Source organism: Lissotriton helveticus, chromosome 3_2 (assembly GCF_964261635.1).
Source record: "Lissotriton helveticus chromosome 3_2, aLisHel1.1, whole genome shotgun sequence".
Taxonomy (NCBI): Eukaryota; Metazoa; Chordata; class Amphibia; order Caudata; family Salamandridae; genus Lissotriton; species Lissotriton helveticus.
In genome coordinates, this window is record NC_136062.1 from 163,861,562 (window position 1) to 163,888,011 (window position 26,450).

The 26,450-nt window shown below is 46.4% G+C and overlaps 1 protein-coding gene across 2 annotated transcripts in view; it reads right to left on the bottom strand.

Moving 5' to 3' along the window:
• The window catches only part of SHF (Src homology 2 domain containing F), a 389,674-nt gene that overhangs the window by 136,858 nt on the left and 226,366 nt on the right, over positions 1-26,450 (bottom strand). For both annotated transcript variants that reach the window (XM_078684959.1, XM_078684958.1), the window contains exon 3: positions 16,826-17,044. In XM_078684959.1, coding sequence (XP_078541085.1) covers positions 16,826-17,044 — 219 coding nt within the window. The remainder of the gene's footprint in view (positions 1-16,825; positions 17,045-26,450) is intronic.

Below are 26,450 nucleotides of genomic sequence, written 5' to 3' on the forward strand. Positions count from 1 at the left end.
TTCCACTTTTAAGTATTTTTGGGACATTCTTTGATTAAAATAAATTCGCAAAGTGGAATAGGTTTCTAATGTCAATAGCTCATATTAATCGTTAAATCATGTGTATCCATTGGTTGAATTACATAACATAATAAGCTGTAACTGGTCAGTGAAATGCCACACAAATACTAAAGATTGGGATGTTTTGCGCATCCTGGCCACACCTCTAACTCCGCCCACTGATCCAATCCTCCGGTTATTCCCGCCCTCTGATTCTCCGCCCACAGTTCCCCTACTTTTTTTTCCCCACTTCGAGCACTGGATTAGTGATACAGTTAGATAACACATGCACTCTCCTGGAGTGCTAAAACAAAAAGAAAAAAAAGTAGCGCTGAAATAGCGAGCAGTGCAAGGACATGCTCCACGAGATAAACAAACTTAAAAAGAGCAGTAAAGCGCGCACATGCTAACTAGTAGGAAGCAAGCAAATAACAGATTGAATAAGTCGGCTCATGGTAAGCGAATAGCAGAGTACAAGCCGATTGTAAGCTAGCAATATATCTTGCAACAGAGAGTGAAAGCGCTGCCTTGTGGGCGAAACCTATTTATTGTTACGGCTACAAGACCGTCCATTCACACTGGATGGATCCAATGTAAAGGAGTAACAAAACACACATTAGTGGGACGCAGCTAAGAGACACTTGTCGCTAAAATTAAAATACAACGTACAAGACTTCTCTGACACACAAGGAAAAATTTGCACACAAAAGTACTCCTGCCCATAGAGCAACCATTTCATTCCAGACTCCAGAATAGGTTGAGGAAGGACAACAGATGTCTCTGACGAAATGGAAGCGCCTCAGTGAAATGCAGATTAAACACTGCCAGTCAAACCCAATTTGCAGGGGAATAACCAGAATGTGACATTTGCGCTGCGAAAGCCCACTAAACACCCAATTTTATTGCGCTTCTGTTTTCATGCTATCGGTTACAGAAACACTTCGGGCTTGTCAGACTCTTTCAACCCACGATTTTGGTTCCCTGGGATTGGTTCGTCATGGCACGCAGCTGGAAAATCCTGTTATGACTGAGGCTACGTCCCTTATCCTGGGAGAGAATGCTATCAGTAACTCGAGGCAAGATACAGTGATGATGCAGGACTCGTAGTATTAACTCATAGTTTTTCTCTGCCCACTTTTTATCAAGTTTTTGAATTGTATTTCTGATAGCTAAACTATACTACAGAGACACTTCTTCCATATTGTGCGTGCGACCTTCATACCACACATAACTAATTGGAAGTAATTTGAAGAGCTGAAATGAAATTCTAGAGTTGCAGTTCAAAATAGAACACATTGTTTCTAGCCTTCTGTAAACCCATAAAATCGTCAGACTACACTTAAATTTAAAGTACTACCGCGCAAACACAACCCACAAGAAGTATTTTGTCTTCCTTGTGCTATTCTTAACATTACACTTTCACTTATTAAATAGTACATTTACTACTGTTTCACGAAAAGCACGCTTTAGCAACCGTTGCCTTGCACATGTTTTTAATCTATGTTGCCTATTTGCTGCACTCAGAAAACTTGTCGATTTGTAACGGACAACCTAAAATCCCCAAAGGAGCTGTAACTACACTTGTGTGTGTGAATTCTTGCTGCCTGGCTGTTTATACTGTCGATTCTAAGAAATAGCACGCCATTGTAACTGTACCGTAAGGAGTAGATCGGAGTTACTCCTGTATAGGTATTGATTAGGTTATACTAGCTTAGTGTGATAAAAGAAATCACCCACGTATACTGGATAGCTTAAATAAAGTTTGATTGTAGTACAATCCACAAGTATTTAGCCGTATTTTGTCTGTGCTGAATGATAGTTTCTGAGCGCAGTGAGGATAGATACCCTGATAAAGGATGCATGAAGGTCAGTAAATACACCAGCCCCAGTCAACTTTCATTGTGTACGACTTGGTAAAAGATAATTAAGTCACATTTTTAACATGCAAAACAAATAATGTAAATTGGGCGTTTTACAGTTTAAATGTAAAATGGCCAAGTAAAGGGAGGCAATACCACATCAGTGACATACTGCAGTGCCGGCTGAAAAATCTGTTTTCAGGATGAGAATTAGTCACACGGATTAGTAAAACGATATCCTATGATCTCTCCGGATTTTGTGAGTTCTACAAATTATAGCAAGAGTCAGTTGCATACTACACCAGTGCTACATACATAAGGCACCCAAGACCAGCACGAATCGTCTTCCCCATGAGCTCAAAGCGGCGGACAACTCTTTACTGAGCTTCAGGAAAGCTCTGAAAACCAGGCTGTTCAGCCATGATTGGTTCTGGCTGCCTATTTCTACTGCCACTGGTAGCGCCAAGGCGCCTTTGGGTACCCCTTGCCATTTATACAATTGAAATAAAATCGAGAAAGTGACTTCAGCAAAGGCCATTCCCCCAAAAATATTTTGAACATGTTGAAAGGTAAAACACCATCCAAGTCAATTTGGAAGAGGGAAACTCGTGACACTTGCCCTCTTCAGTAAAGACTGGGTAATCCTGATAAGAGCTAGGCACCCAGTACAAGTACATCAACTCCTCACAGGTATAAATTGCTGAATAAAGTATGCAAAACGAAGACGGGAACACTCGTATTTCCTCAATTAAGGTGGATGGAACTCGACCAGCAAAACTTCTAATTAATTGGCAGAGAGTCTGTTTTCTGGAGTCCTAAACGTAAGGATTAGTAAAATCGTCTGCAATAAAATATATAGGGCATACAAGACTATTTCCTTCAGACAGTTGTACCGGTTCTTACAACCTCTCTATAGAGTTTTGTTCTGCATACGAGACACGCTTATGTACTCAATCTTCAAGCACTATCTAAAAGCCTACAGAGCCTCAAGCAATCTCGGCATGGCAAGTGACTCTGAATTATAAGAATGCAATATGAAGTCAAATAATGCACACTTGGTGGGGCAATAGTGGGGCATGCACACATTCCCAGAGGCTTCAGTTTTAGGGCCTTAATAAGAACTACATTGACATATTTGGATCATCATGGTCTTTTGTTATTAGTAGATACCCTTTTTTGTATTCTAGCTTCTTGTATAAAAGTGGGCATCGTAAATTGAAAACATAAGGAAAGCAGAGTTGCCATATGAGGATTATAACCTCGCAGCCAAGAGATGCTGGACTAATAAATTGTACAATTTGCTAATTTTAAACTATTGATGTATAAAGTTTCACTCGGGTCCACCCAAAACATGAGAACATAAGCAATACAAAGCCTCTTTATGTTTCCCCTAAACCTACAATTTTATCTGGAAAGGTCACCACTGGGGGCGCTGTGATTCATTCTCCATGTGTAACCTCATTGGAGAGGTTATCATCGGGGAGGGGGTTTATGGTCACAAATAGGGCTAGTGGCTCATAAATATAGCACCATCAATAACAAAAGGAATGTTATTTCCTTTTATTTACTTTAACATGATATAGGTACCTAAAAAACGGCCCCCTCAATATGATCCTTCTTTCGCAGACTGACTGCTTCTTCTTACATCCTTCCAAATAGATCATACTCTCTCGAGTTCAACGCCACTCTTTTCTATAGCTGGAATCAATTTTTTTTTATTTTTGTTTAGATATTTCCCTCGGATTGACAAAGTCATATCTCTACTCTATTACATTTTAATCTGGAACACACTATTCTTTCTCTTAGTTAACCCTTGTGTGCCTCTGCTAGGTTCTTGCTCCTTGAAACTGCATGGAGAAATGAAGATGTTCTTCCATTTTAAGCCCCATAGTTGTTTTAATATTGGTGAGCACCCAATATATCGAGCGCAAGATTTGGCAGAAAGCAGTGACATCGATATAAAATTCTATGACACACAGGATGCCTCTAAATGATTAGTTATGTAGTACTCATTAATTATTAATTTTGCATTACTCCTTTTGACAGCAATTACCTGGTCGCAAGGAACAAAGGATTTAAACAGTATGCGAGAAGATGAGACCATGTACTATAAGAAATAAAATACCCCGTACAGTAAAAGTGTACTGGAAGCCACCTCTCAGTTCCACGATCAGGACACGTCTTCTTAAGCTATGGTGTGCTGTCTTGGCACATTAAGATTACGAATGGAACATGGGGATACAACTATACTTCAAACGTCATAAAAGGCGTGCATTTCACCCACCCAGCCCCTAAAATACATCCCAAATAAAAAAGTACAAGGACAGACACGCTTCTCTTACTTTTAATGAAACATCCATCACCACAAAGCATGTCCAGGAGTGTGATGCACTCACATCCACTCCACAGGTTCTGCGCTGCTTCTGTTTGCTCATGTTGGCATTCCACACTCATCTTCACCCCAGGCACCAATTTGTTTCTGCAATTGATTTGCTGTTCTTCTCTGTTGTTGTGTTGCTCATCACTTCTTGCTCCTCTGTCTACACACGCCAAGATTAACACTCTTGGCGAAACGAGAGGACACATGTTCTATTTTCCTGCAGCCTGTAGCACTGCACAAAGCACTTTCCCTTCGCCGTGGTCAACGAAAAGCTCAACGTTTGCGAACATGATGTTCATAGTCCTCCAAAGTCTCAATAGGCAAACAATGTGTAAGAGGCTTTCAGCACAAGGTCACTCACTGAAATTTAGAGAGATGGGGCCATAGTGACCTCACACAAATGTATACATAATGCGAGCTATCAATGCACATAGTGATAACTAATTATGAGCTCTGACGTAGTCACAGTTACAGAAAAGGCTTGGTTGGAATACTGTTAATTAAAAAAAAAAAAAAAAAGGTCATGAGACAATGGTGATGGCCCCAGATTCACTGCATTAGTACTCTGGGGCCAGGAACGCTAGGCCTGCCTTGATGCACTTCACTTGGATAGTGGGGCAGAGTTGATGAACTTGCAAAACTAGTCCTCTTGAAGAGACGTTGGCAAAGGTCTTCCATACCGTAAATAAAATCTCATTCAGTGATGGGGGGTACTGGTTTATTTATTTGTCGTTTTGTACAGCACAGACGTGACCGTTGTGTGACGAAGCAATTTGCATCTGAACGAGTTGCATCAAAATAAGGCTACACACATAGCCTACTAAAAGAACTTAAGAATAGCAAAAGAAAGAATATATAGTAATACATCTGAACTCGAGGAAATGCAAACAGAAAAAAATAACAATACATTTCCAGATATAGAAAGTAAGGCATTAATGTTAGAACAAATTATCTCATGAGTTTGTGTGTGATAATGACATCCACACGACAGACGATTTTGTCACTAAGGGGACTCTTTACTCTGTCATAGTAAGGTGCTTTTTCAGAAAACACAATTCGAATAAAACTCAGCAGTGATGTTTGAAAAGGAGCATTTTCTTTTCTTTCTGTAAGGTATCATAGATTTCTTCTGATAGCTACGGTAGAACATTCCAAAATGTTGGTGCCCTCCCTGAGAATGACTATTTGAGTGCCCCCTTTACTGCAGATCTGTAGTTCATGTAGAACAGTGCCTGAATTGCGCAATTCACAATGCCCATGAGAGGACTTGTTTTTTTAATAATTCCTTTGGGGACTCAGAATGAAGGAATTTATGAACGATGCTGGAAATTTCTAAGCCTGGGCGGAGTTCTGCAAGTAGTAAAAAAAAACTCCGCCACACAACGCAGAGCTCTGCGAGCGGTGCAGTATCTTTAGATACATGCAGTTCGCAGTGATTTTCAGTGTCCGCACTGTGCAAACATTGCAAAAGGCATCCTGCACAGCACAAGTGGGCGCTGCTTCCTTTCTGCCACTCAAGTATATTTTTACTCGAGCTGCAGCTTTCTCAACGCGAGTGGGCGGTTTCTCAACATGAGCAGTCACAAGCATACGCGAACACTCGCAGTGAGAAATCTGACCTCCCACATTGAGAAATTTTGCCTGGGAGGTTAATTTTCCATGCTCGCAAACTTGATGTTGACGATCGCAAACGAGGAAAAATCTCGCTGGGAGGTGGATTTTCGCGCTCGCCAACTTGACATTGATGAACGCGAGCGAGGGAAAAAATTTGCGAGTTCCACATAACGCGGAGTGCAGAAAACTCTGAAAACTCCGCGAGCGGAGAGGAGTTCACCACCCAAACGTACTAATTTCAGGGTGCTACATGCTCTAAAGCCACGTCAGTGTTATCAAAGTTGGAGTGAAGTGGTTATACTTCCTGGCTCTAGGGAGCAATCTGGTTGCTGCATGAAGGCCTGCTTTCAGAGGACTAGGTGGATTTTTAGATTACGAGCAAACCAAGTATTGGCACAGTTTAGACAGGAACAGGGATTGCACTACTTGTAAAAAATCTTCAGATATTAAGGGGTTGGCCCCTCAGAAGCCTTAGTTAGAACTGTGCTCCATTAGCCAGGGAGTTTATGTGTGGAGGTTGAGATACCTGTGTAAAAAAGTAGGATCTGCTTCTTATGGTTACCCCCACTTTTTGCTTGATGTCTCACTGTTTTATGACTAGTCTGACTGGGATCCTGCAAATCAAGACCCCGGTCTATCTGCTTTCTCCCTTAAATTAACATACATGTACTTTGGTACAGTCCAGACTGGATAATGGGGTACCCTTATCAGTCCTTAGTATATGGTACCCATGTACCCAGGCCATAGGTACCCCAGAGGCCACCCATGGACTGAAGCATGTATTATGCCACCCATGAGAAGCCATGCAAAATGGAACTCTAGGTCTGCTACTGCAACTGTGTAAGATGGTGCTTGTACCACTTACTTTAGATATAGGTTTACTATATCTAATGGTCACTACACTTACAACTTATAAGTCACCCCTATAGCAGGCCTTTACAATCCTATGGGCAGGGTGCTTGGTTTTAAGTGAGAGGGTGCCCCTGCATCAGCCAAGCCCCTCTGCAGCCTTTGGAGACCATTCTCCTGGGTTGCCTGACTCAGCCGGACAAATAGGTAGAGGTGTATTAGAACCTCGTGGTAAATGCCCTTTCGAAAACGGCTGTATAGGAACATATCACGTTTGGTATCAAACACCTTGGAATCATACCTTCACACCAGTAACTGGCATGGCGGGTATGATTCCACCCTTCTGAAGCGAGTTTCATGGGGTCATTAGTCTATCTAGTGCCAGCCTTCACGACCCGGACAGCACAAAATGGATGCTGCCAGCCAGAGACACATTTCTGCCCTCCTTCTGCTGAGCCAAGCTAGAGCAGAGGAAGGCAGCACAATAGGCATCCTCTCACAGGGAGGTGTGACCACCTCCCAGATAGGGCTGGGTGGGTGCACTCACGAGTGCCTGAAAATCTGTCCCTGCGCAAAGTCCAGCTCAAACCAGTTCTGGGAGCCATTGGCTCTAGCCGAAACTGGACAAAGGACATGGGTGTAGCCATGCCTCTGTCCTGCCCCTCCCCTAGGAGGGTCCCCTGAATCTGTCCAACCTTCTCCCGTGGGTAAAAAAGGGGTTACCGGGCTGTAAGACTTTAGGTTTTACGTGGACAAGGTTCTACAAGAAGAAACCACTGACCATCGACTGTCTGGACACCTTGGACTTCGCTGGACCACGACTGGGTTTGACTTCATCCCCCTTTCCATCCGAAGCTTAGTTTGTGCCTTTGGTCCATACAGGCTCCGTGCAGGACCTGTGGTGCACTTAAGACAACTTAAGAATCTCCCTTGGAGTGAAGGAGTCACTCCCCTACATTCGCAGGCACCTAATCGCAACTGACTAGTCTGCTGCTCCTGAGGACTCCGGAGATTTCAGGAACACAGGTGGGTTTCTGAAGGTCCCCGAGGTCGATCTGCCCGCTCACCGAGTTTGAGGCCAGTATCTCTCGTGGGGACTGCATAACCCGAACCCCTGTGCACCGCGTCCAATTGCAGTTGCATATGCTTGTTGGCAATTCGCGAGCTTGTGCATTGAACTTCATGTATTCCTGACCCTGAGCAGTATTTGCACCAAAGAACTTCGGCCTCCTCGCACAGAGTGCTCCGTGGGCTGGTGGTTTGTAATCTTGCTCGAGGTCCCCTTGTGACTCCGGGTCATTCGGTCTGTGGGTCCTCCTGAGGGCCATCTTGATTTCTCGGGGGCATTCCTGGTTGCTCTAGACGTGCCCTAACTTCCTATTGCTTGGTGAGTTCCCTGGACCTTGCTGATCCACACCGTAACCTGTTTGACCTTCCTGCGTGGGGTGCTTTTGCCAAGGCTTGTTGGTGCTCCCTCCAGACACCGACCCCTTAGTTCTCGACATCCTTCGTGGGACAGCTCGCATCCGGCTCCTGGTCATCCTCAAAGTCTCCTGGTCCTCGTGGCTGCAGAGTCAAGCATCCCTTATTCGCACTGAAGCACCAGACATCGGTGGGCATTCGTCTACCAAGCCCCTGGTCTCTGTAGTGACCCAGACACTGTCCCCCTGGTTTCAGGTTCCTTCCTTCTAGAATCCAGGCTTGGATTCAACAGGATCCTTTTCACCTTCCCAGCAGCAGTACTCCTTCCCAGCCTTCCACTGAAAACGATGGAGGTTTCCGACACCACTTCAGATCTATGCACCCGGCTCCCCTGGGATATGTAACTCTGGTACTACAGTATACAGGGGTGGGGTGTCTCTCCAACCTCTTAAGTTCCAAAGGGTTTGCTCGACATCCTCTCAGAGGGTCTTTAAACTTTAACTTTCCAATCGCGACTTTCCCTATGTTGTACGGAGCTCGCAGTCATGTTTCCTCACTGCACCCATCCTCCGTGGCCTCCCTGTGTCATCACTGTGGGTGGTTCCCTGGGGTCCCAGCGATTCTACGTGCACTAGGCACTGTCTCTAGTCAAGTTGGGATTGTTATACCACTATTTTAGTATATGGTTTGGTCTCCCCCTGGAGCCCACTGTGTATTGTGCTACTTACAACTGTTCTATTGATATCGTATTGTGTGCTTTGCGTTCTCGCTTCATGTAGAGGATAATAGAGAGTGTTATATTAATAAATACACATTTTTATTTAACTACTATGGGATTCTCCTTCATTTAGTCATTCAGGAGGTGATATTCTGGTAAAACAAGCTGCTTTACTATACTTCAAGATTAAGCCTGAAGGCTGCTCTCCATAGCTACCATTAGGATAGCTTTCTGAAGGTTATCTTTGACCTTATACATCATAAGGGTGGTGTGGAATGGTACAGGGTGCCCACTTTAAGTAGTGGACAGCATATACCCGGCCACCTTCTCACGACTTCTGAAGTATAAAACTTTGTAACTTGGTGCATTCAATGAGGGAAGGACGATGGGCTACTAAGGTGAGGGAGTACAACCATTATTATTTTGGGGTTAAGCAGTTCGGTCGTAGAAATCAATATGAATTCTGTTTTTGACAGATTGAGTTTAAGGAGATAGCATGCCATCCGGGAATAATTATTTTCCAAGATCTATGCACAGATAAACTCCTTCTAGGAATATTATTTTCAAATGTAGCTGCTGGGAATAATATTTGCAAATTAATCAGTGCACATATGCTGGAGTTTTTATTAGCTCGGATCCTAGGAGTTCCATGTACACATTGAAGACAGTGGGGAATATATGGAATCCTAAGGGAAACCTTGGAGAAGGAGGAGGGCTAGAATGCAAGTTTGCAATTTCCATATATTGGTAGCCATTTTTGGGTTTCGCCTGCCGAAAGGCTGCGCTCTGCGCAGCTTTTCAGCGCAGGTGAAATCCTTTGTTGACAATAAGGACTTCTGGAACGTCCCCCGGCTCTCATTGGCTAGCTCCATAAATGGAGGCTAGCCATTGAGTGCCGGATCTGTCCGTCAAGGCCGGACCAGATTCGGGGGCGTTCCTGAGATTTTTTCCCTGGGCGGAGTTACGTTTTTTCCAGTTCCCTCCCCTTTCACTGATGCGCTGTCCATTCCCGCCCCCTCCGTGTGCCTTTCCGCCCTACCCTCGCTTTCCTGTGCACGCTTCCCGCCGTCCGTGTCCTCTCCCGCCCCCTCCCGCCGTCCATGTCCTCTCCCGCCCCCTCCCGCCGTCCGTGTCCTCTCCCGCCCCCCTCCCGCCGTCCGTGTCCTCTCCCGCCCCCCTCCCGCCGCCCGTGTCCTCTCCCGCCCCCCTCCCGCCGCCCGTGTCCTCTCCCGCCCCCCTCCCGCTGTTCGTGTCCTCTCCCGCCCCCCTCCCGCCGTTCGTGTCCTCTCCCGCCCTCCTCCCGCCGCCCGTGTCCTCTCCCGCCCCCTGTTTCCTCGTAGGTGCTTCTCAGAAGGTGCTCGGGTCCAATTCCTCCACCCCAGGCACTTTGTTGATTCTGCGCCCATGGACCGTGCTGTGCTGTGGTCTGTCTGGTTAAGCGGATGGAGGCGGAGGAGGAAGGCTCCCAGTGAAGCTACTTCCGCCCATGCCGTGCCAGCTCCTGTGGTCCAGACTCCATCATGCGAAGAGCAGTGCTGCTGCCATCCTAAGCCCTGAACCAACCAGGGTCAGATGCTCAAGTCCGCTCCCTGCCGCTCGAGGACCTGCGCTCACCCTAGGACGGGGCATCTACGCCCGTAACGACTTCCGCTCCGCTCGTGCCAGCTGCTGTGGTCCTCCCTGCCAGGTGAGGAGCTGCTGCCATCCTTGTACAGGACACCCTAAAACCTGCCCCTCCCTGGGTCAGGTCCTCTGCTCCTTTCCCGACCGCTGTAAGAGCTGCGCTCACCCTAGGTGGTCAGGGCATAGAACCCCTACAGCTACCCAGTCAGCTCGAGCTCCGTACCCCGGGTAGATCTGCTGCCTTGTTCTGGCACGAGCCGCGACCCTTGTACATAACCCAGTCCCGGCACCGGGTCAGCTCCTCTTTGCACCCTTCAGAGCGCTGTCCCCTCCTTCCAGCTGGACATCCATCCCCTGGTGCCCCGGGCAGCTCCTGGGGTGCTGTCACCACACAGGGCGCAGCCGCCCCCTCCTCCGCTCAGAGGGTACTGTCCACAGGGCCTGCTCCTCCCCCGGCAACCCAGCCCTCCTCAGTGCTCACCGGTCTCCAGCTCTGCGGATTACAAACTTCGACAAAAAGATGCTTTTCTGAGGTCAGAACTCCATTTATATTAATGGGATTGAATCCTTTCTGTTCTTTTATGGCAGATAGTGGCTTATTTCAGCGGAACGGCATGGTAAATCATTCTGTAATGTCTTCGCCATTTCGCCACTTTCTGGTGTCTGTAGCAGTGAGCAGTGCCACAGAGACGCACACCACAGAGACCGGGGTGACCTTATAGAGCAGGAGTCTTACGAGACCAGGTGTCACCTGAGAGAAGTCAGCCAGGGAGGACGGAGGTTGCCATGACTTTCTGGGTCACGATCTCTATGGCACAGGCAAAGAGAGTCGTGGCATGTACGCTCCCTGTGCCCACAGGGTGGTGGCATGTACGTCCCTGTGCCCACAGGGTGGCCTTATATTCCAGGAGCTACCTGAGGGCACAGTTCCAATGCTTTTTTAATGTGTGACGTCACCTGCCGCCTGCCCCCTCCCCACATGGTAAACATTACAGCTCTCCAGTTCTTTCGTTAGTACTGTGTGAAGATGTTGCCATTGCATTTTTCTGCCTCAGACATTGTTGCGGTTTTTCTCGGAAGCCCCCTAAATGTGCCTCCTCGTGATTCGCTATCATGCACACAATCACTAATGTCTCCCCATGCGCATCGAGCTCGTGCGTCACGGCGCTTCCCCTGAGTGAACGTTTGCCGCATTGCTGAAAGTGTTATAATAAACAAGGCCTGATGACGGGGTTGCGTGGTGCGTGGGATGACCCCAGGCCCGTCTGCCCGCGGGTTTTACATGGGCCGTGTGTGAGGAGCCCGGGCACCTATCCTCCTGTCCCTTAACAGGATTGGTGTGGTAGGGCAGGGTGTGACGAGTGTGTGAGGGAGGGGCGGACACACCTGTCTCATTCCTACACTTCACCGATGAGGCCCATCAGAGGATACCTGCGTGGAGGGGACCTGTCTTTGCAGTTCGGCCTGGACTTTGCATACAACGGGTCCCTGTCTGGAGGGGCACACTGGGCACACATGACCGACTGAGAAAGAGATGAGAGCTTGGGCACGTGCCGCTGGATGACACTTTTGCGTGAATGACAGTGAATCCCACCCTTGGCCAATGGCCTCTGTGATTGGGCGGCGGTTGCTGCCCCCTGTCCAGGGAGCAGCAGCGCGTGCATTGAATAATTGAATGAAGTGTTGATTTAGGAGGGCAGAGGACGGGACGCCCTTGGCACGGCCGCTATCCCCGGAGGCTGCAGGGTTGCGGGCGTTGTGCTGGCAGGAGTGTTACCTACACAGGCTATGCTGAGCTGTGGTGAGAGAAGGGGCGTTGGATCGCTACTGAGGCCTTTTCACCAGTCTTGGGGTTTGCAGAGGAAGGGCACGTAAAGGTATAATGCCATCACTGCTGCGATGAGGGAGTGGTCATTGCGCGCTGGGGCTCTCCCGAAGCCTGCTGGATGAGAGGGCAACGTCGGAGCGCGAAGGCCTAGTACCTTTCTGTGCACACATTGGTGCTGCTGCCCCCACAAGGAGGGGGGAGGAGAGGGCCGGTGGTCGTGGTAAAGGCGTTGCACCTCGTGTCTGCGGAGGAGGTCCACCTATTGGGTTTCGCCTGCCCCCTTAATAGCCATTCGGTAAGTGGCCGTTGGACTACTTAATATAATAAAGATCACATGGCCTAATTCCAGGCATTTTAACAATTCTGAATGTGTTTGTTTTTCTTCACTTCCTCCATGAGAGTAGGCACTGGAGCCGCATTGCCTATTCTGCTGAGCTGTGTTTTAACTCCGTGGAGTTTGGCGAAGAAAAGTGATTTCTGCCTGTTAATATATAGGATCTTAATTCAGGATTGACCAGATGAATTTATACAGCTGCCTAAGTCTGTAATTGCAGTGCAGAGTGCAAAGTGAGTGTGCAGAGTAGTGAGTGCAGAGTGAGTGAGCAGAGTAGTGAGTGCTGAGTGTGAGTGTGAGTGCTGAGTGTGAGTGCTGAGTGTGAGTGCTGAGTAGAGAGTGCAGAGTGCTAGGGAGTGCAGAGTGCTAGGGAGTGCAGAGTGCTAGGGAGTGCAGAGTGCTAGGGAGTGCAGAGTGCTAGGGAGTGCAGAGTGCTAGGGAGTGCAGAGTGCTAGGGAGTGCAGAGTGCTAGGGAGTGCAGAGTGCTAGGGAGTGCAGAGTGCTAGGGAGTGCAGAGTGCTAGGGAGTGCAGAGTGCTAGGGAGTGCAGAGTGCTAGGGAGTGCAGAGTGCTAGGGAGTGCAGAGTGCTAGGGAGTGCAGAGTGCTAGGGAGTGCAGAGTGCTAGGGAGTGCAGAGTGCAAGGGAGTGCAGAGTGCAAGGGAGTGCAGAGCGCAAGGGAGTGCAGAGCGCAAGGGAGTGCAGAGCGCAAGGGAGTGCAGAGCGCAAGGGAGCGCAGAGCGCAAGGGAGCGCAGAGCGCAAGGGAGCGCAGAGCGCAAGGGAGCGCAGAGCGCAAGGGAGCGCAGAGCGCTAGGGAGCGCAGAGCGCTAGGGAGCGCAGAGCGCTAGGGAGCGCAGAGTGCTAGGGAGTACAAGGGAGTGCCGAGTGCTAGGGAGTGCCGAGTGCTAGGGAGTGCCGAGTGCTAGGGAGTGCAGAGTGCTAGGGAGTGCAGAGTGCTAGGGAGTGCAGAGTGCTAGGGAGTGCAGAGTGCTAGGGAGTGCAGAGTGCTAGGGAGTGCAGAGTGCTAGGGAGTGCTAGGGAGTGCCGAGTGCTAGGGAGTGCAGAGTGCTAGGGAGTGCAGAGTGCTAGGGAGTACAAGGGAGTGCAGAGTGCTAGGGAGTGCAGAGTGCTAGGGAGTGCAGAGTGCTAGGGAGTACAAGGGAGTGCAGAGTGCTAGGGAGTGCAGAGTGCTAGGGAGTGCAGAGTGCTAGGGAGTGAGAGGGAGTACAAGGGAGTGCAGAGTGCTAGTGAGTGCGGAGTGCAGAGTGCTAGGGAGTGCTAGGGAGTGCAGAGTGCTAGGGAGTGCTAGGGAGTGCAGAGTGCTAGGGAGTGCAGGGTGCTAGGGAGTGCAGGGTGCTAGGGAGTACAAGGGAGTGCAGGGTGCTAGGGAGTGCAGGGTGCTAGGGAGTGCAGGGTGCTAGGGAGTGCAGGGTGCTAGGGAGTGCAGGGTGCTAGGGAGTGCAGGGTGCTAGGGAGTGCAAGGGAGTGCAGAGTGCTAGGGAGTGCAGAGTACAGAGTGCTAGGGAGTACAAGGGAGTGCAGAGTGCTAGGGAGTGCAGAGTGCTAGGGAGTGCAGAGTGACTAGGGAGGGCTAGGGAGTGCAGAGTGTCTAGGGAGGGCTAGGGAGTGCAGAGTGACTAGGGAGTGCTAGGGAGTGCAGAGTGACTGCAGAGATTAAGCTAATAGCAAAGTAAATGACAATGCCATTTATTTATCTGTTTTCAAAAGCAAAACATAAATACAAATTTTGTCATTTTCAATGCCAATAGGTCTAACTTTTCCAAAGGCGAAACCATTGCATTGTAAATGCTTGTTCAGGTATGACAAGAATCAGCTGGGAAACATTCCTCTAAATCGCATTGTCTTAGTGAAGATTTTCGAGAGTGAGCATATCCTGCTGAAAGATTTAGAAGAGAGAGGAAACAGGAGTTGGCTTTATCAAGTATCAAGACAGCTTTGTCTAGGATGTGGAGTACTGTAATGTTGGTACTGCAGCTTCACCTAAAGCATGAAAAGTAGTCCTAGCAGGTTGTTTTCTGCAATGAGTTGTCTAACTTGTTTCTCAACATGCTTCAGAGATCTCTATTTAAAAAAAGTTGTTTCGACTCACATTGATTGTAGTGTCTAATTCAGGTTATTTCAGCAGAGGAGTAATTGGACTAATCTTAAGGCATTGTGCTTACAGCATGCTGAGAAAGGTGCATTTATGAGGTGCGCCCACAATGTCATTAGGGAGGGATTCAATTCTTTAATGATGGCATTTGGATTAGCAGCAATGAAACTAGAGGGGTGGTGAAGATTTTTCTGAAATCAAATGGAAAAAAAATTCTCTTAATTCAAACCAATTTAATTTCCTTGAATTTTCTGTTTGGAGAAAGAGGTGAAAGGTTCAGTTTCATTCATGTGGTTTGATAGGTAAAGTTAGTCGGAGGTTTTGTTGACTGTTGGACAAGTAAAAAAAATGAGATAACTAATAGCATTGACTGAAAGACTATTTGGCCTTGAAAATAAGTTTATTGTATTTTTTTTTCCTCGGGGGTCTTTTTTTTAAGGTTCTCTGTGGATGCATTGTCACCATCATCCTTCTACTCGTCCGAGGATTTTTTACTATGGTTGAGCAGTATTTGAGAAAAAGATCAGGGCGGCTTTTAGTGTACCATGTCCTATGCAGTGATACTGGTCAACAATGAGTGTCTGGAAGTCCCCTACCTGTAGATACTGGGCAGGTTTTGGACTTTAAAGTAGCTGGATCTCGATTTAATGAGGGTATAAAGTGCCATGTTCTGATCCTGTGGCTCAAAGCAATCTCTGAAGCTTTGCGTCTGTACTTCAGGTGATTCCCTTATTATAAGCCCTTCCCTGTAGAGGTTGTTTGTTGGTTGTTTTCCTGATGTAATCCTTGTTATAAGGGCTATTGTGCGCCAGGCACTTTTTTTTGATAATCAACTTTAATTAGCATTTTAAGAAGAACAATCTGACAGAAATTCCCTGTCGAGCGACACCCTCCTCTCCCAACTAAGCCCAGAAACTAGGAACTGTTAGTTACAGTGAGTTATCCAGAAGACATTAACCACTGTAGTGACATTTTTACTATACTAAAACTAAGGGGCAGTTCTCCTCCTAGAGCAGCAGGTAAAGGGAGAGGTGTGCTAATTAGATCCCACTACTACGGGTTTTCAAACTGCACTGTCTATGTATGTAGGCAGAGCTTGGAGAGAAGTGTAAATATGCTGCACTTTCAGACTTTTGGAACTACTTCGAAGATATCATTCCCACCGTAGCATGTATTCAGTTTTTATAGGGTCTAGCAGCATTGTGACAATACGCAGATGGGACATGAATGAATGCCCAAACTACCTAGTGTGTGATGCAGAGCTCTAGGGGAAGAAATTATTTAAATCAACCAGGCAGAGAGAGGGGAACATATAAAGGTTCCCAGAACAAATGAGGGAAGACAATCCTCTCCAGCAGCGAGGACGGAACATACCTAGATCCTCAAGGGATAGAGGGACAAAGCTCTCTAAAGCTAGGGCATGTTTTGGAAAGACTTCATGACCGGAGATAATTTTTCGCCCTAATTCACTCAAGAATTTCAATTAACTGCCAACAATAATATCACTTCAAAAAACGAATAAAGTCTCATCAACAGCAGAAATGTATAGCATAAAAAGGGTTGCCCTCATGTACAGCTTGTGGAAAAAAAATCCCTCCCAACTGGGCCCGCCCACACCCTTTCAAGAAACCGCTGCAGGAGCATAACTGAACCCTTACAGGACATGTAATACAGCCAGCTTCATTAACAGAAAACACCTCAGTGGATAGTCTCCTTCCACTATCTTTCTACTCCTCACAGACTCTACACACCTTCTAACTCTCTTTACGAGATATCATTTTACACTTCCTTTAGATTGTACCTGACCTGCCAACTTTGTTCACCTCCCCTCTCTCCACAATCGCATATCAGTTACCATTTCCTTAGCCTGTCCTTCTAACATTACCGAGCAGCTTCACTCCCATGTGCAAAGATAGAATTTGTAAGAACTATCCTTGTCGCACACTAGTGAGCTGGGTGTGAATCACTCAACAGCCTAACCACTGTCAAGAAGAATCATTTCCAAAGCACGAATACCAAATAAACGCAGCAGTGGTAACCAAGCTCACCTGCAAAGGCTTTGGAGATCCGATCTTTCTTCCATTCCCAGGGCTGGTCATACTCCTCTGGCGGTCTCTCGTCATCCTCCGGGAGGCGGGACTCGCGTGGTTTGGGACCCGCTGACTTCTCAGGGTCAGAGTCCACTCCGTTCTCTGTAGGTTCATAGGGGGTGTCGTACAAGTGCAGTGGTTTGACAGGCGCATCTTTAGAACCCCTTCGCCGGATTTCTGTTCGGAGAAAAAAATTGGGATACAGGATTATTTTATTAATTTCTCAAATCGGATTTCGCTTTTTATGTTCTATAGTAAAGGCAGAATAGGAGGATGAAAAATAAACCATGCAAGCGCACAAGCATGTCGTGTAGCTTGTGATATAATCATTGGCTCTTCCAGCCATAGCGGTTTTACACTACACGCGTGCTACTGACTTCACTGGCATAGTCTAAATCACAGACCAAGGCCACTGGCAATATCTTATTTTATGGCTGAATTTGCACCATAAACACGAATAAACAAAATATTCCCAGCTCAAACAGGAAAAAAGTAACTAAAGTTACAGAACTTGGGGTTAAACATGGCTGCATCTCCTACTCTGTGGAGAGCTGCTCACTTTCCAGCTGACTCTTGTATTCATATAGCTTAAGAGCTGAAAAAGTTGCTCTTCTGTTGCTAGCAGACACAATAATAGACTAAAGAAAGGTTTTTGAGGACAGAGGAAACAAAAACATTATACATGACAGTGTTCTGCTTCTCTATTCGCGCACATACGTGTCCACATCAAGGATGCTATTTCTGAAGCAGAGGTTGTTTAAAGACAGCACCCACACTCCAGAAGATTCACATACATGTTGCATCTTTTTTTGGGGTCTTGCCTGACAGAGCAGCTGTCTACTTGACCTACTGTTAATATTTCCTTACAATACACAAAGAGTGGTGATGGGCTCCACCCAGAAATGTTTTACTACCTCACAACACACTATTGGCTGTTTGTTTCCAATGCACTGCTGGTACTGCCATGAGTGAGGTCCTGTTTTACTACAAAAGTGCAATGATTCATTGGTGTTGGCATTTATAGAACACTTATTTCCACTGATGATGTACTGAATGAAGCTCTTTTCTATTGACAACATACTTTAGTGAATTGGTCAAAAAGCACCAGGTACAGAAAGCAATTGTTTTTGTTTTGTATTTTCTCCCACTGCAGGCTTTTTAAAATATGCAGTCAGGACTCAAAATACTAATGTAGGACTTTTGGCTTTGCCTTTTTTTTTTATTTACGTGCCACGTTTTGAGAGAACTGCATAATAGATGCGGATTCACTAGCATTACACTGTTCTGTACGTTTGCAAAAAGGTGTGAACATTCGGTTGACACGAAAGTGAAGCCAAGTTTTAGAACATGTAATGTGCCGCATAAACTAAGCACAGCTTGTACTTAAGAAAGGTGTACATGTACGCTTCTTTTTTGTAAAGAGCGCATTTTACACCATCTATTATACCCTGGAAAGTAAAGTGATATCCTTAATAAAAGGGTTACTATAAATACTGTCACACATGTAACTGCACAGTGGCAGGCCCTTTGTAAAGGTTAACTGGTTACCTTGCAGTTTCAGGTTGCTGTACTTCGGTGTTAAACTGATGCTTATGAGGTGAAACATTTGCCTCAAAATGTACTGTATTACGCCACATAATTTGTCCTTTCTTGACGCACAATTTAGTCAATGTTGCTTCTCCTCTGCTGCATAATTTAGCGGCATTGTTTATAATACATTGCAAACAGATGTGAACCTGATAAGCCAAAGTCTGAGGACAAAAGAGGACAATCTGACCCACATTCTGAGTGGCACCATTTTGCTTCAAGTGTTCACAGTTTGGTGGCAGCCTCCTCCTCAAGCAGCCAACAGGACTTTTGTCCTTACCCCAGATACACGAAAAGACAAAAACTGCCCAGAGCAGAAAGGAGGAATAATCTGCTAAAAAAAGGGCATCATCTTCCTCGATCAATGGTGCTTAGGAAAAGTGTATTCATTCAAGTATGGAGTCGAAAATGGAAGAGGTCTTCAGACAGACACCAATCCCTGAAGCACCTCTGCTGCTATTGGCTGCCACCCTCTGCCCTCGTGCAGCACGTTCGCTCACATGATGATGGAGCACCGCTTGATGGTTAGAGAGCTCCAGCGAGAACGGTTTGTGCAGTGGAACTGGAGTATTATAGCATTAAGGGAGCCTTTTGAGCTGCCTAATTATAAGCGCGTTATGAATGGGATGTATAGAAAAACCCTTAGCAGGGTGAATACAGAACTCCTAACGAGACTAGCAGCAGAGCTTTCGCTTCATCTAGATAGAGAGATATGACTTACTTGTTAAAAAGGTCGAACACTTACAACAAAACGCATTAAGGTCCCTATTCCAGGGAATTAATAGGATTACTGAAGCGGTTTTACCCCACTGTCACCCCTAGCAGGTACAAGGAGGACCAGTGCTTTATTTGTAAAATAATAAGTAACAGGAGGACACTGCAGCTTGCACCACACACTGCCCCGTCTTCGCTGCCAATGAAGGGACCAAAACAGCTACTAACCATCTCGCTCTCCTGCAAGTGGGACAGTTAAGATTATTCCAGGTTCCCAACGCTAAAGCCTTTAGCGTTTTGGACATGGAATACCTGCCTCCCTAGACTTAGTCTAGGGAGGCAGGTATTAGCACCGTTTAATATATATTACATTCATAAACAACCATTGTTCTGTTCATCTCCAAATTAGATGAACAGCGCCACCGTGTGGCAGAGTGTTATAAGTGTGGTGTCAAGCACCGGAAACCACGGCTCCAATTAAGCACTGAAGGACACACTCTCAACCACAACAAAGGGCCTGTGTCATCACATGGCCTGCCCCTTTCCAACTATTAGTCGGGAGCACTCGGTCCCGTCACCGTGGATAGTGGCAGTGACAGGGACAGGAAAGGGATGGGACATTTACTGTTGTGTTACTTGTTCCCGGCTTGATCCAGCTCTTCCGCAGCAGTGTATGGCCAGCTGTGCTCCACTATGAGGCAAGGTCGATGCGAGGGGCTCAAGGTGAGCTCAGACATCTATTTTGCAGGACAGGATGTCTTTTCTGTGGGGTCTGGTGCTCTTCCTGTGGCTCCAGATGCAGAACATTTCAAATCAGGTACTGATTGGTCACAAACATGGACTAAATTTACTAACGATAGCTACAATGTGTTTTCGATAATCCATTATCATATCTCTTGGTTTGAAAATATTGCTTACGTTGCATGGAGTGGGGCTATGGCGGTGTTTTCATATTGTAATTACTGCTAATGGGATGCTGTTAAATGTAGCACCACTTGACAGTTAAGCATTAAGGGGTCCCAACAAGCACTGGGCTTCCTTTTTGCAGTGCCAGAAGTATCTGTGCTATGTCTTTAACTGATAAATGCCTCAAGAAAGATTATTTAAATCCACATTATAGAGAAGAATTTGAAACAGTTTCTTTCAACAGGTTTGCACCCACAGATTGCAGGCAGAAAATCTCCACCTTCTATATTCATTGAAATCCTGCAAGAAAAACTGACCTCGAGTGAAACTTTTACTTTCTATTTTCCCTCCCTTATTAAGTTAAAATGCACCTCTGTTTCCCTCTGCATGCCTTATTTGTATATAATTGACTAAATCTCATGTAAGTCTGTATTAAGGTACCTTTTTTGGAACCATAATATCTATTCCCAAGGCGTTTGTTTCTCACATAGCGCCCTCAAATGACCACAACTAAATCACGAATTAACCACAATGAAACTTGAGTAAATGCATAGAATAGTTTGTTTTAGCCTGACCAGTAACTTTGGGCTCTCGGGTCGCATGCTACTCAACATAAAGTGCTAGAAATGTAGTAGTAAGCGCAATATAAATGCAATTTCAATACTTTTTTTCTCGGTGTAAAACGGCCCAATGTTGGCACTGATTGGGAATTTAAATCACTTGGCTGGTCAAGAAAAAAAGTAAAATTGTGTAAGAGGGTAAAAAGAACCTTTAATTACTTTTAGTTTGTCTTATTTACCACAACATTGAAAAGATGTGTGTGTGTGGTGATCATGTTACACCCCTGCATGTGTTAGAAATAACATAGATAACCTCAGCATTTCTACGCCACCCAACACTAGGCGGGCATATACATCAGGGCAAAGAGTGTGAAGAATCAGTGTGCCAAAAGAGGTTACAAACCTATTCTCGATCCCAGGAGCTGCATGTCCCAATGGACCTATACATATATCCTATAAAGGAGAGCAAGGAATCTTGCTCTGCAAATCCTAGGTCTTGCTATTTGCTCTCCAATAAATGAGACATCTTCTCAACTCTCTTCTTCCAGATGCTCTCCTCTTCACTCTTAAGTCTTCCTGGGAGTTCACAAAGCAGTTTTCCTGGTCTTGCTTCAGTTGCTGCACTGCATCTGCTCAGGATTACTCTGCCACTTGCTGCTGTCCCCCAATGGAGCTCCTGCTCGCCGTGATCATCATGGTTTCTCCAAAGTCATCAGTGACTTGTGCCTCTTCCACCTGTCATGCTACAAGCAATGTGCAGGTACCTACACGAATCCTATTCACCGCTCTATTTGTAGTTCACCATCATGGAAGGGAGGAGACAGATCTCTCAGGCCTGCTATGTGACTAAAAGCCAGATCCCTGATAAGGGACAAACGGCTCACCCAATCAGCAGGTCTTCTGCTCAGGTTTGCTGTGTTCCAGTGGGTGCACACAGGGGTGCACAACAAATAGCTTCATTACATAGTGCTTCCTTATAGAAATCCTCAAGACACAGGCACCACTTTGGCCATTTTAAAAATTATTAAAAACAGATCAGGCACCTGCAGAACAGTGAAGTGTCTTTCTCTGACCACAATAGGAAAAGTCAACGCATCTTGCATGCTGCAAAGGCAACGACGCAAGCGAGCATGCCCTATGCTTCTGCTTTACATTCCTAAAAGTTCCAAAAGAAGCATCATTCAGAGAACCCCCGAGACACCAAAACATGTCCCACCCTGCTGTCATCCATCTGTGCAGTACTTTCCCCTTCGGCCCTTTGAAGGGTTGCTTGGTGAATCTCATACATAAAAGGGCCTCGGCTGCCATTTCTTGCACAGATTCTTCCTCTGTGCATGGATCTCCCCTTCATCCACTGTTTGACAGTCTACCTGTTTCTCTTTCAATGGCTCCTGGATCAAGCAACGATAGAGGATAATCAGATTGCAAAGCTCAATATTAATACTTAGATTGCACACTATTTTTCAGAGAGCCTCAAGCAGATCACAGTAAAGCATGTGAAAGTCTACTGAACTCTACTGCGCAGACCACTGCATCATTATATTTGTAATAAGATCGAACACCACCACCCACCTAACTTTCTCAAGTAAGTATGTGGTATTGTGGTAGCAAAGGACTGAATCGTAGCCAAAGACCATGCAAAACAGCAACCGCTGCCCGCTAATAGCCCTGCCCAGGAACACGGAAAGATCATAGATGTAACTCGGGGTAAATATATAAAGTAAGTTACCCAATAAAAAACCAACGATATAATGGACTAGTGCAAAAGGCACTAATAGTTCCTCAGGGTTGAGGCGGTTGGTAAGAGGATGATGCACAGCAAAGTAAAAAGCCACAGAATGCAAATTCTACTCATTAAAATATTGCCCCAGAGAGAACTGCAAATGATGGCAGAAGATTGGCCACTGGGGATTGGTACCAAACAATCCAAGCCAAAAAGCACATCTCATCATGTCACCTAGCTATCTGCCATAATTGAAGTCAAATAATGTCTTCCATCAGTAGCAGGTGATTACATATATTACTAATGTTGTATTGACAGCATCATCGCCCTCCGGTCTTCTCTGATTTGTAAATGCTCGTCAATGGGTAGAAGATGTGGCATTACGGCCAGAGCTGCCAACTTTGGAACAAGGGAACCAGGTTTGAATCTTGGCGTTAAGTCAACATCCACTGATTCTGGCCAAATCACTTTATGACAACGTGCCTCAAAAACATGAACGTGATCTTATGTGTAATGTAACAGGTGCTTCCGATTAAAAGTAATCCGATACCTTCAGGTCGAGTATGCACTATATGAAACAGCAAAAAAAAAAAAAAAGGGGGGGCAGTGCACCTGCAGAGACAGACAATCCTTACTTCAGATAAACTGTTGCAACAGATCCTTCTCCAATCATTTCCATCAAACCTGTGATGCATTGCCACCTGTTTGTATTTACAGTAGTGGATGTACCTATATCCGCACTACAATAGTGACCAACCTAGAAAAAGGTACGTATCTACACGCTAGGGGAACAACGTCCAATAAAGGGAGCTTCCTCTTCACATTACCAGCAGGATTGGACCGAGATCAAAAACAGGCCCAGCACCAAAATAAAAGTGAACCTCATTACGCTATGAGAAGGCCAAAAACGCGGCCCATATTCAGCAAGTCCAGCAGGTTTGACTTATAAACACTCGCAATCCAGCAGTTCTGTAATTGTAAAAACACATGGTAAAACTATTTTGCAAGGTATGCAAGACACTGCATGGATTTCAATTTGTTGCAGGAAATGTTTGTTTTAATATTCGGGAAACAGTAAAACTACCCAGGAGGCCCATAGACAACCAAAAATCTAGCCCCCCCACTGACCAGTCAGACCGGTCCTTCGGGTACTGCCTGACTGCCCTATAGCCCAGTCAGACCCCGAGTACAAGGGAGAAGAAAGATGGGTTGATTTGAGGAGAAAGTGAGACTTAGTAGGGAATTCAGAAGACAGAAAAGCATAGTGAAGGAAGGCGTGGAAGAAAGGGTGTTTTTTTTTCTCCAATTTAGGTTCTTTCACATGAATATTTAATATTAAATGTTTCACTTTAGGCAATTTTGTACAACTTGTTAACAAGCACTGAAAAATACACTAGTTCTAGGATTAATACAGTGGTAGCACATTAGCGTGAGGACTCCAGAGGGTATCAGAACCGAGGGGGCGGGGGGAGTTCTAGAGCTGGAAAGTAGCCTCTTATGCAGTTCAATGCAAAAACAGGGCACACATATGCGTTGGCAAAGTCTAAAGTCATTGGTTGACAGAGAGTGGCTAAAGCTAGCCAATGGTAGAGGCGGATCCAAAGTCCACTCGATGCATTATGTTAGCCTTAGGTCTGTTTGAAAAAGGAATTAAAACAATGAAAAATAAGGAGGGATTTGGATTTATATTAGCTTGGGCTTTATGAGACTCCGGTTTGCTTTGCCAGTCAGGCACGCAATGCCCATTGGGCTGAAGGGGCTATCGTCCCCTCCCCAGGCGGGTCAGTGCACTGGGCTGGAGAGGAGGCCCTCTAGGACTTACACCTCCAGAATGGTTGGTCTAATCCTCCTAGGGACTGTACACACTTTATAAACCAGCATTTCTAGTGCACCAGAAAACATGGCTGCTCGGAGCCTCTGCTCCGCTGAAGCCCCGCTTTCATCATCCAATCGAGGTGCTTAATCCCCACCAAAACAACTGTTTCTACCATCTCCGAACATCGGATGGTTGGAAGCGTAAGATGCTGTGGCTGCCATTCCAACCAGACGCGGCAACACCAGGATATCGGCGAAAATCTTATCCGGTGTTTTTTACCTCAAGATGGTGCCTGTGAAGGAACGGACCCGCATTTAGATTGACTCGAAGCGGATCCATGGGAACTCATCCCGAATTAGCAGCGTTTTTCCGGGGCTCTACTACCCATTGCCCCGGTGGACTCCCGCAACTGTAATTCGCTCAGCCCTGGAGTCAGCTCCCATCATGGCCATTCGGAGATACTGCTCCTTTGCGAACCCTCTTACAGCCCACAGAACGGTGTTTCCACCGCTTTTCCTCACCATCCGTTTCTAAGTTTCCGAAACCGGAACATAGGCGGCTCACTCCGAGACCAACTCCTCCTTTCTCCGAGCGATCTCCGTTGATATATTTGCCACAACCTCCCTCCCACTGAATCAGCCAAGATGGCAGTCGCCGTCGTGAGGGCGATGCCGGACACCTGCAGCGCTTACAAAGCGGCGCTTTAAATGCGGATGACCGTGACGGAATCGCTGACCTGCTGAGGACACAGCTGACTGAGGTGAGAGAGCGTAGCCCGCAATACTGCACGATCGATGGGGAGGAGACCGGTGATCCTTTTCGGAGCCTAATGAGTGGAGCGCGACCGGCGGCGTGCTGGTTGTCGTGTAGGGTAGCTGAGGTGCTACTGACTGCGCTGACCCCTCTGCAGACATCGACGATCTAACTCTGCTGTTTCACCTTAACAGTAATAGCTCGGAGCTCCTATACACATTTGCGAGGTGTATTAGAGGCCTGCTCTGCTTGTGAGAGCGCATAGGCGGTCTGCTTGCACCAGCAGTGAGGCTGCCTGTTTTACATATTCGGATGTGGCTGCACCGGCTGATTCACCGAGCACAATCGTATTGATTGCTACGGCCTGCTTGCATTGGGAGGCTTGATATGGCGCGATGATGAGTCAGCAGGCCTGTTGACTTCTACCAAGGCCGGTGAAAGCGTCTGCGGCCACCTTTTTCGAGCTCTGAGTCCGCCATTTATGACTCTGGGGGTGTGCAGAACAACTTCGGATCTTCCATGAGCCGGACACCATTAATCCAACTCAGAGGTGTATTTTGCCCCATATCTCGGCGCTGCTCCGCTCCTTACTGGGCCCTTAACGCTTTGGAGCTGCTTGTATGGTATGCAATGAGTTGTTCAGTACCCACAGGGACAGGAGTGACAACTAAGCTGTGATGTAATCACCCCACACAGTGATCGCTCCTGAAATACTGCCTGTACTTGCCTAAAATGACGCCCACAACAAATCCTCCTGCGTCTCTCCTGACCTTATCTCCCTCCTCCCCTTACCCCCTAGCCCTCTCCTCTTCCACACTCTCCTGCTACTGACCTTTGCCCTCACCTGTCCCGGCCCTTAGTCCCCTCCCGGTTTATCTGTGAATTTCCCTCGTTAATTGAGATCTAGCTATTTTGTCTGATGCCCGATGGAGCTACCTGGTTTAGCTATAGGGGAGATGGGCATTGGATTCCCTCCTTGGTCGTCACCTACCCAGTCGGTCTTTAGACAGACTTCCTTTCGTCTCTCCTTGTTGTCTCTTCCTTACCCTCCCTTTCTCACCTCCCCTGCCCCCTCCACTACTTTTCTCTCTCCTTTTTCTCCTCTCCTAATGTATTGTCTATTTTTTGATGTATTGTGTAATTTGTTGATCTTTTATGTTACATTGCTGATTCTCATGTAAAGCGCTCTGATACCTTCGGGTCTACCCAGCGCTATATAAAACTCTTTAAATAAATAAAATGTGTTTTTTATTCTGGGAATATCCCAACTCAACTCTGTAAACCTAACCTTTTCAGCTCAGAGTTAACGAGCAGTGAAGTGCAGTGTTTAAAATGAGTGGGGCACAGCTGTGAAGTCACAGCGGTATCACATTCGTCCTCGTTTACAAATAAACAAAAGAGGTGCCCTGCAACAATTTCACGAAACAAAAGAACCAAATAGCAAATAAAATACAGAAACAAGGAGCTGACAGAAAAAAGTACCCTGACGCCCTTGAACATGCATTTGAGTATGTGCAAGTACTG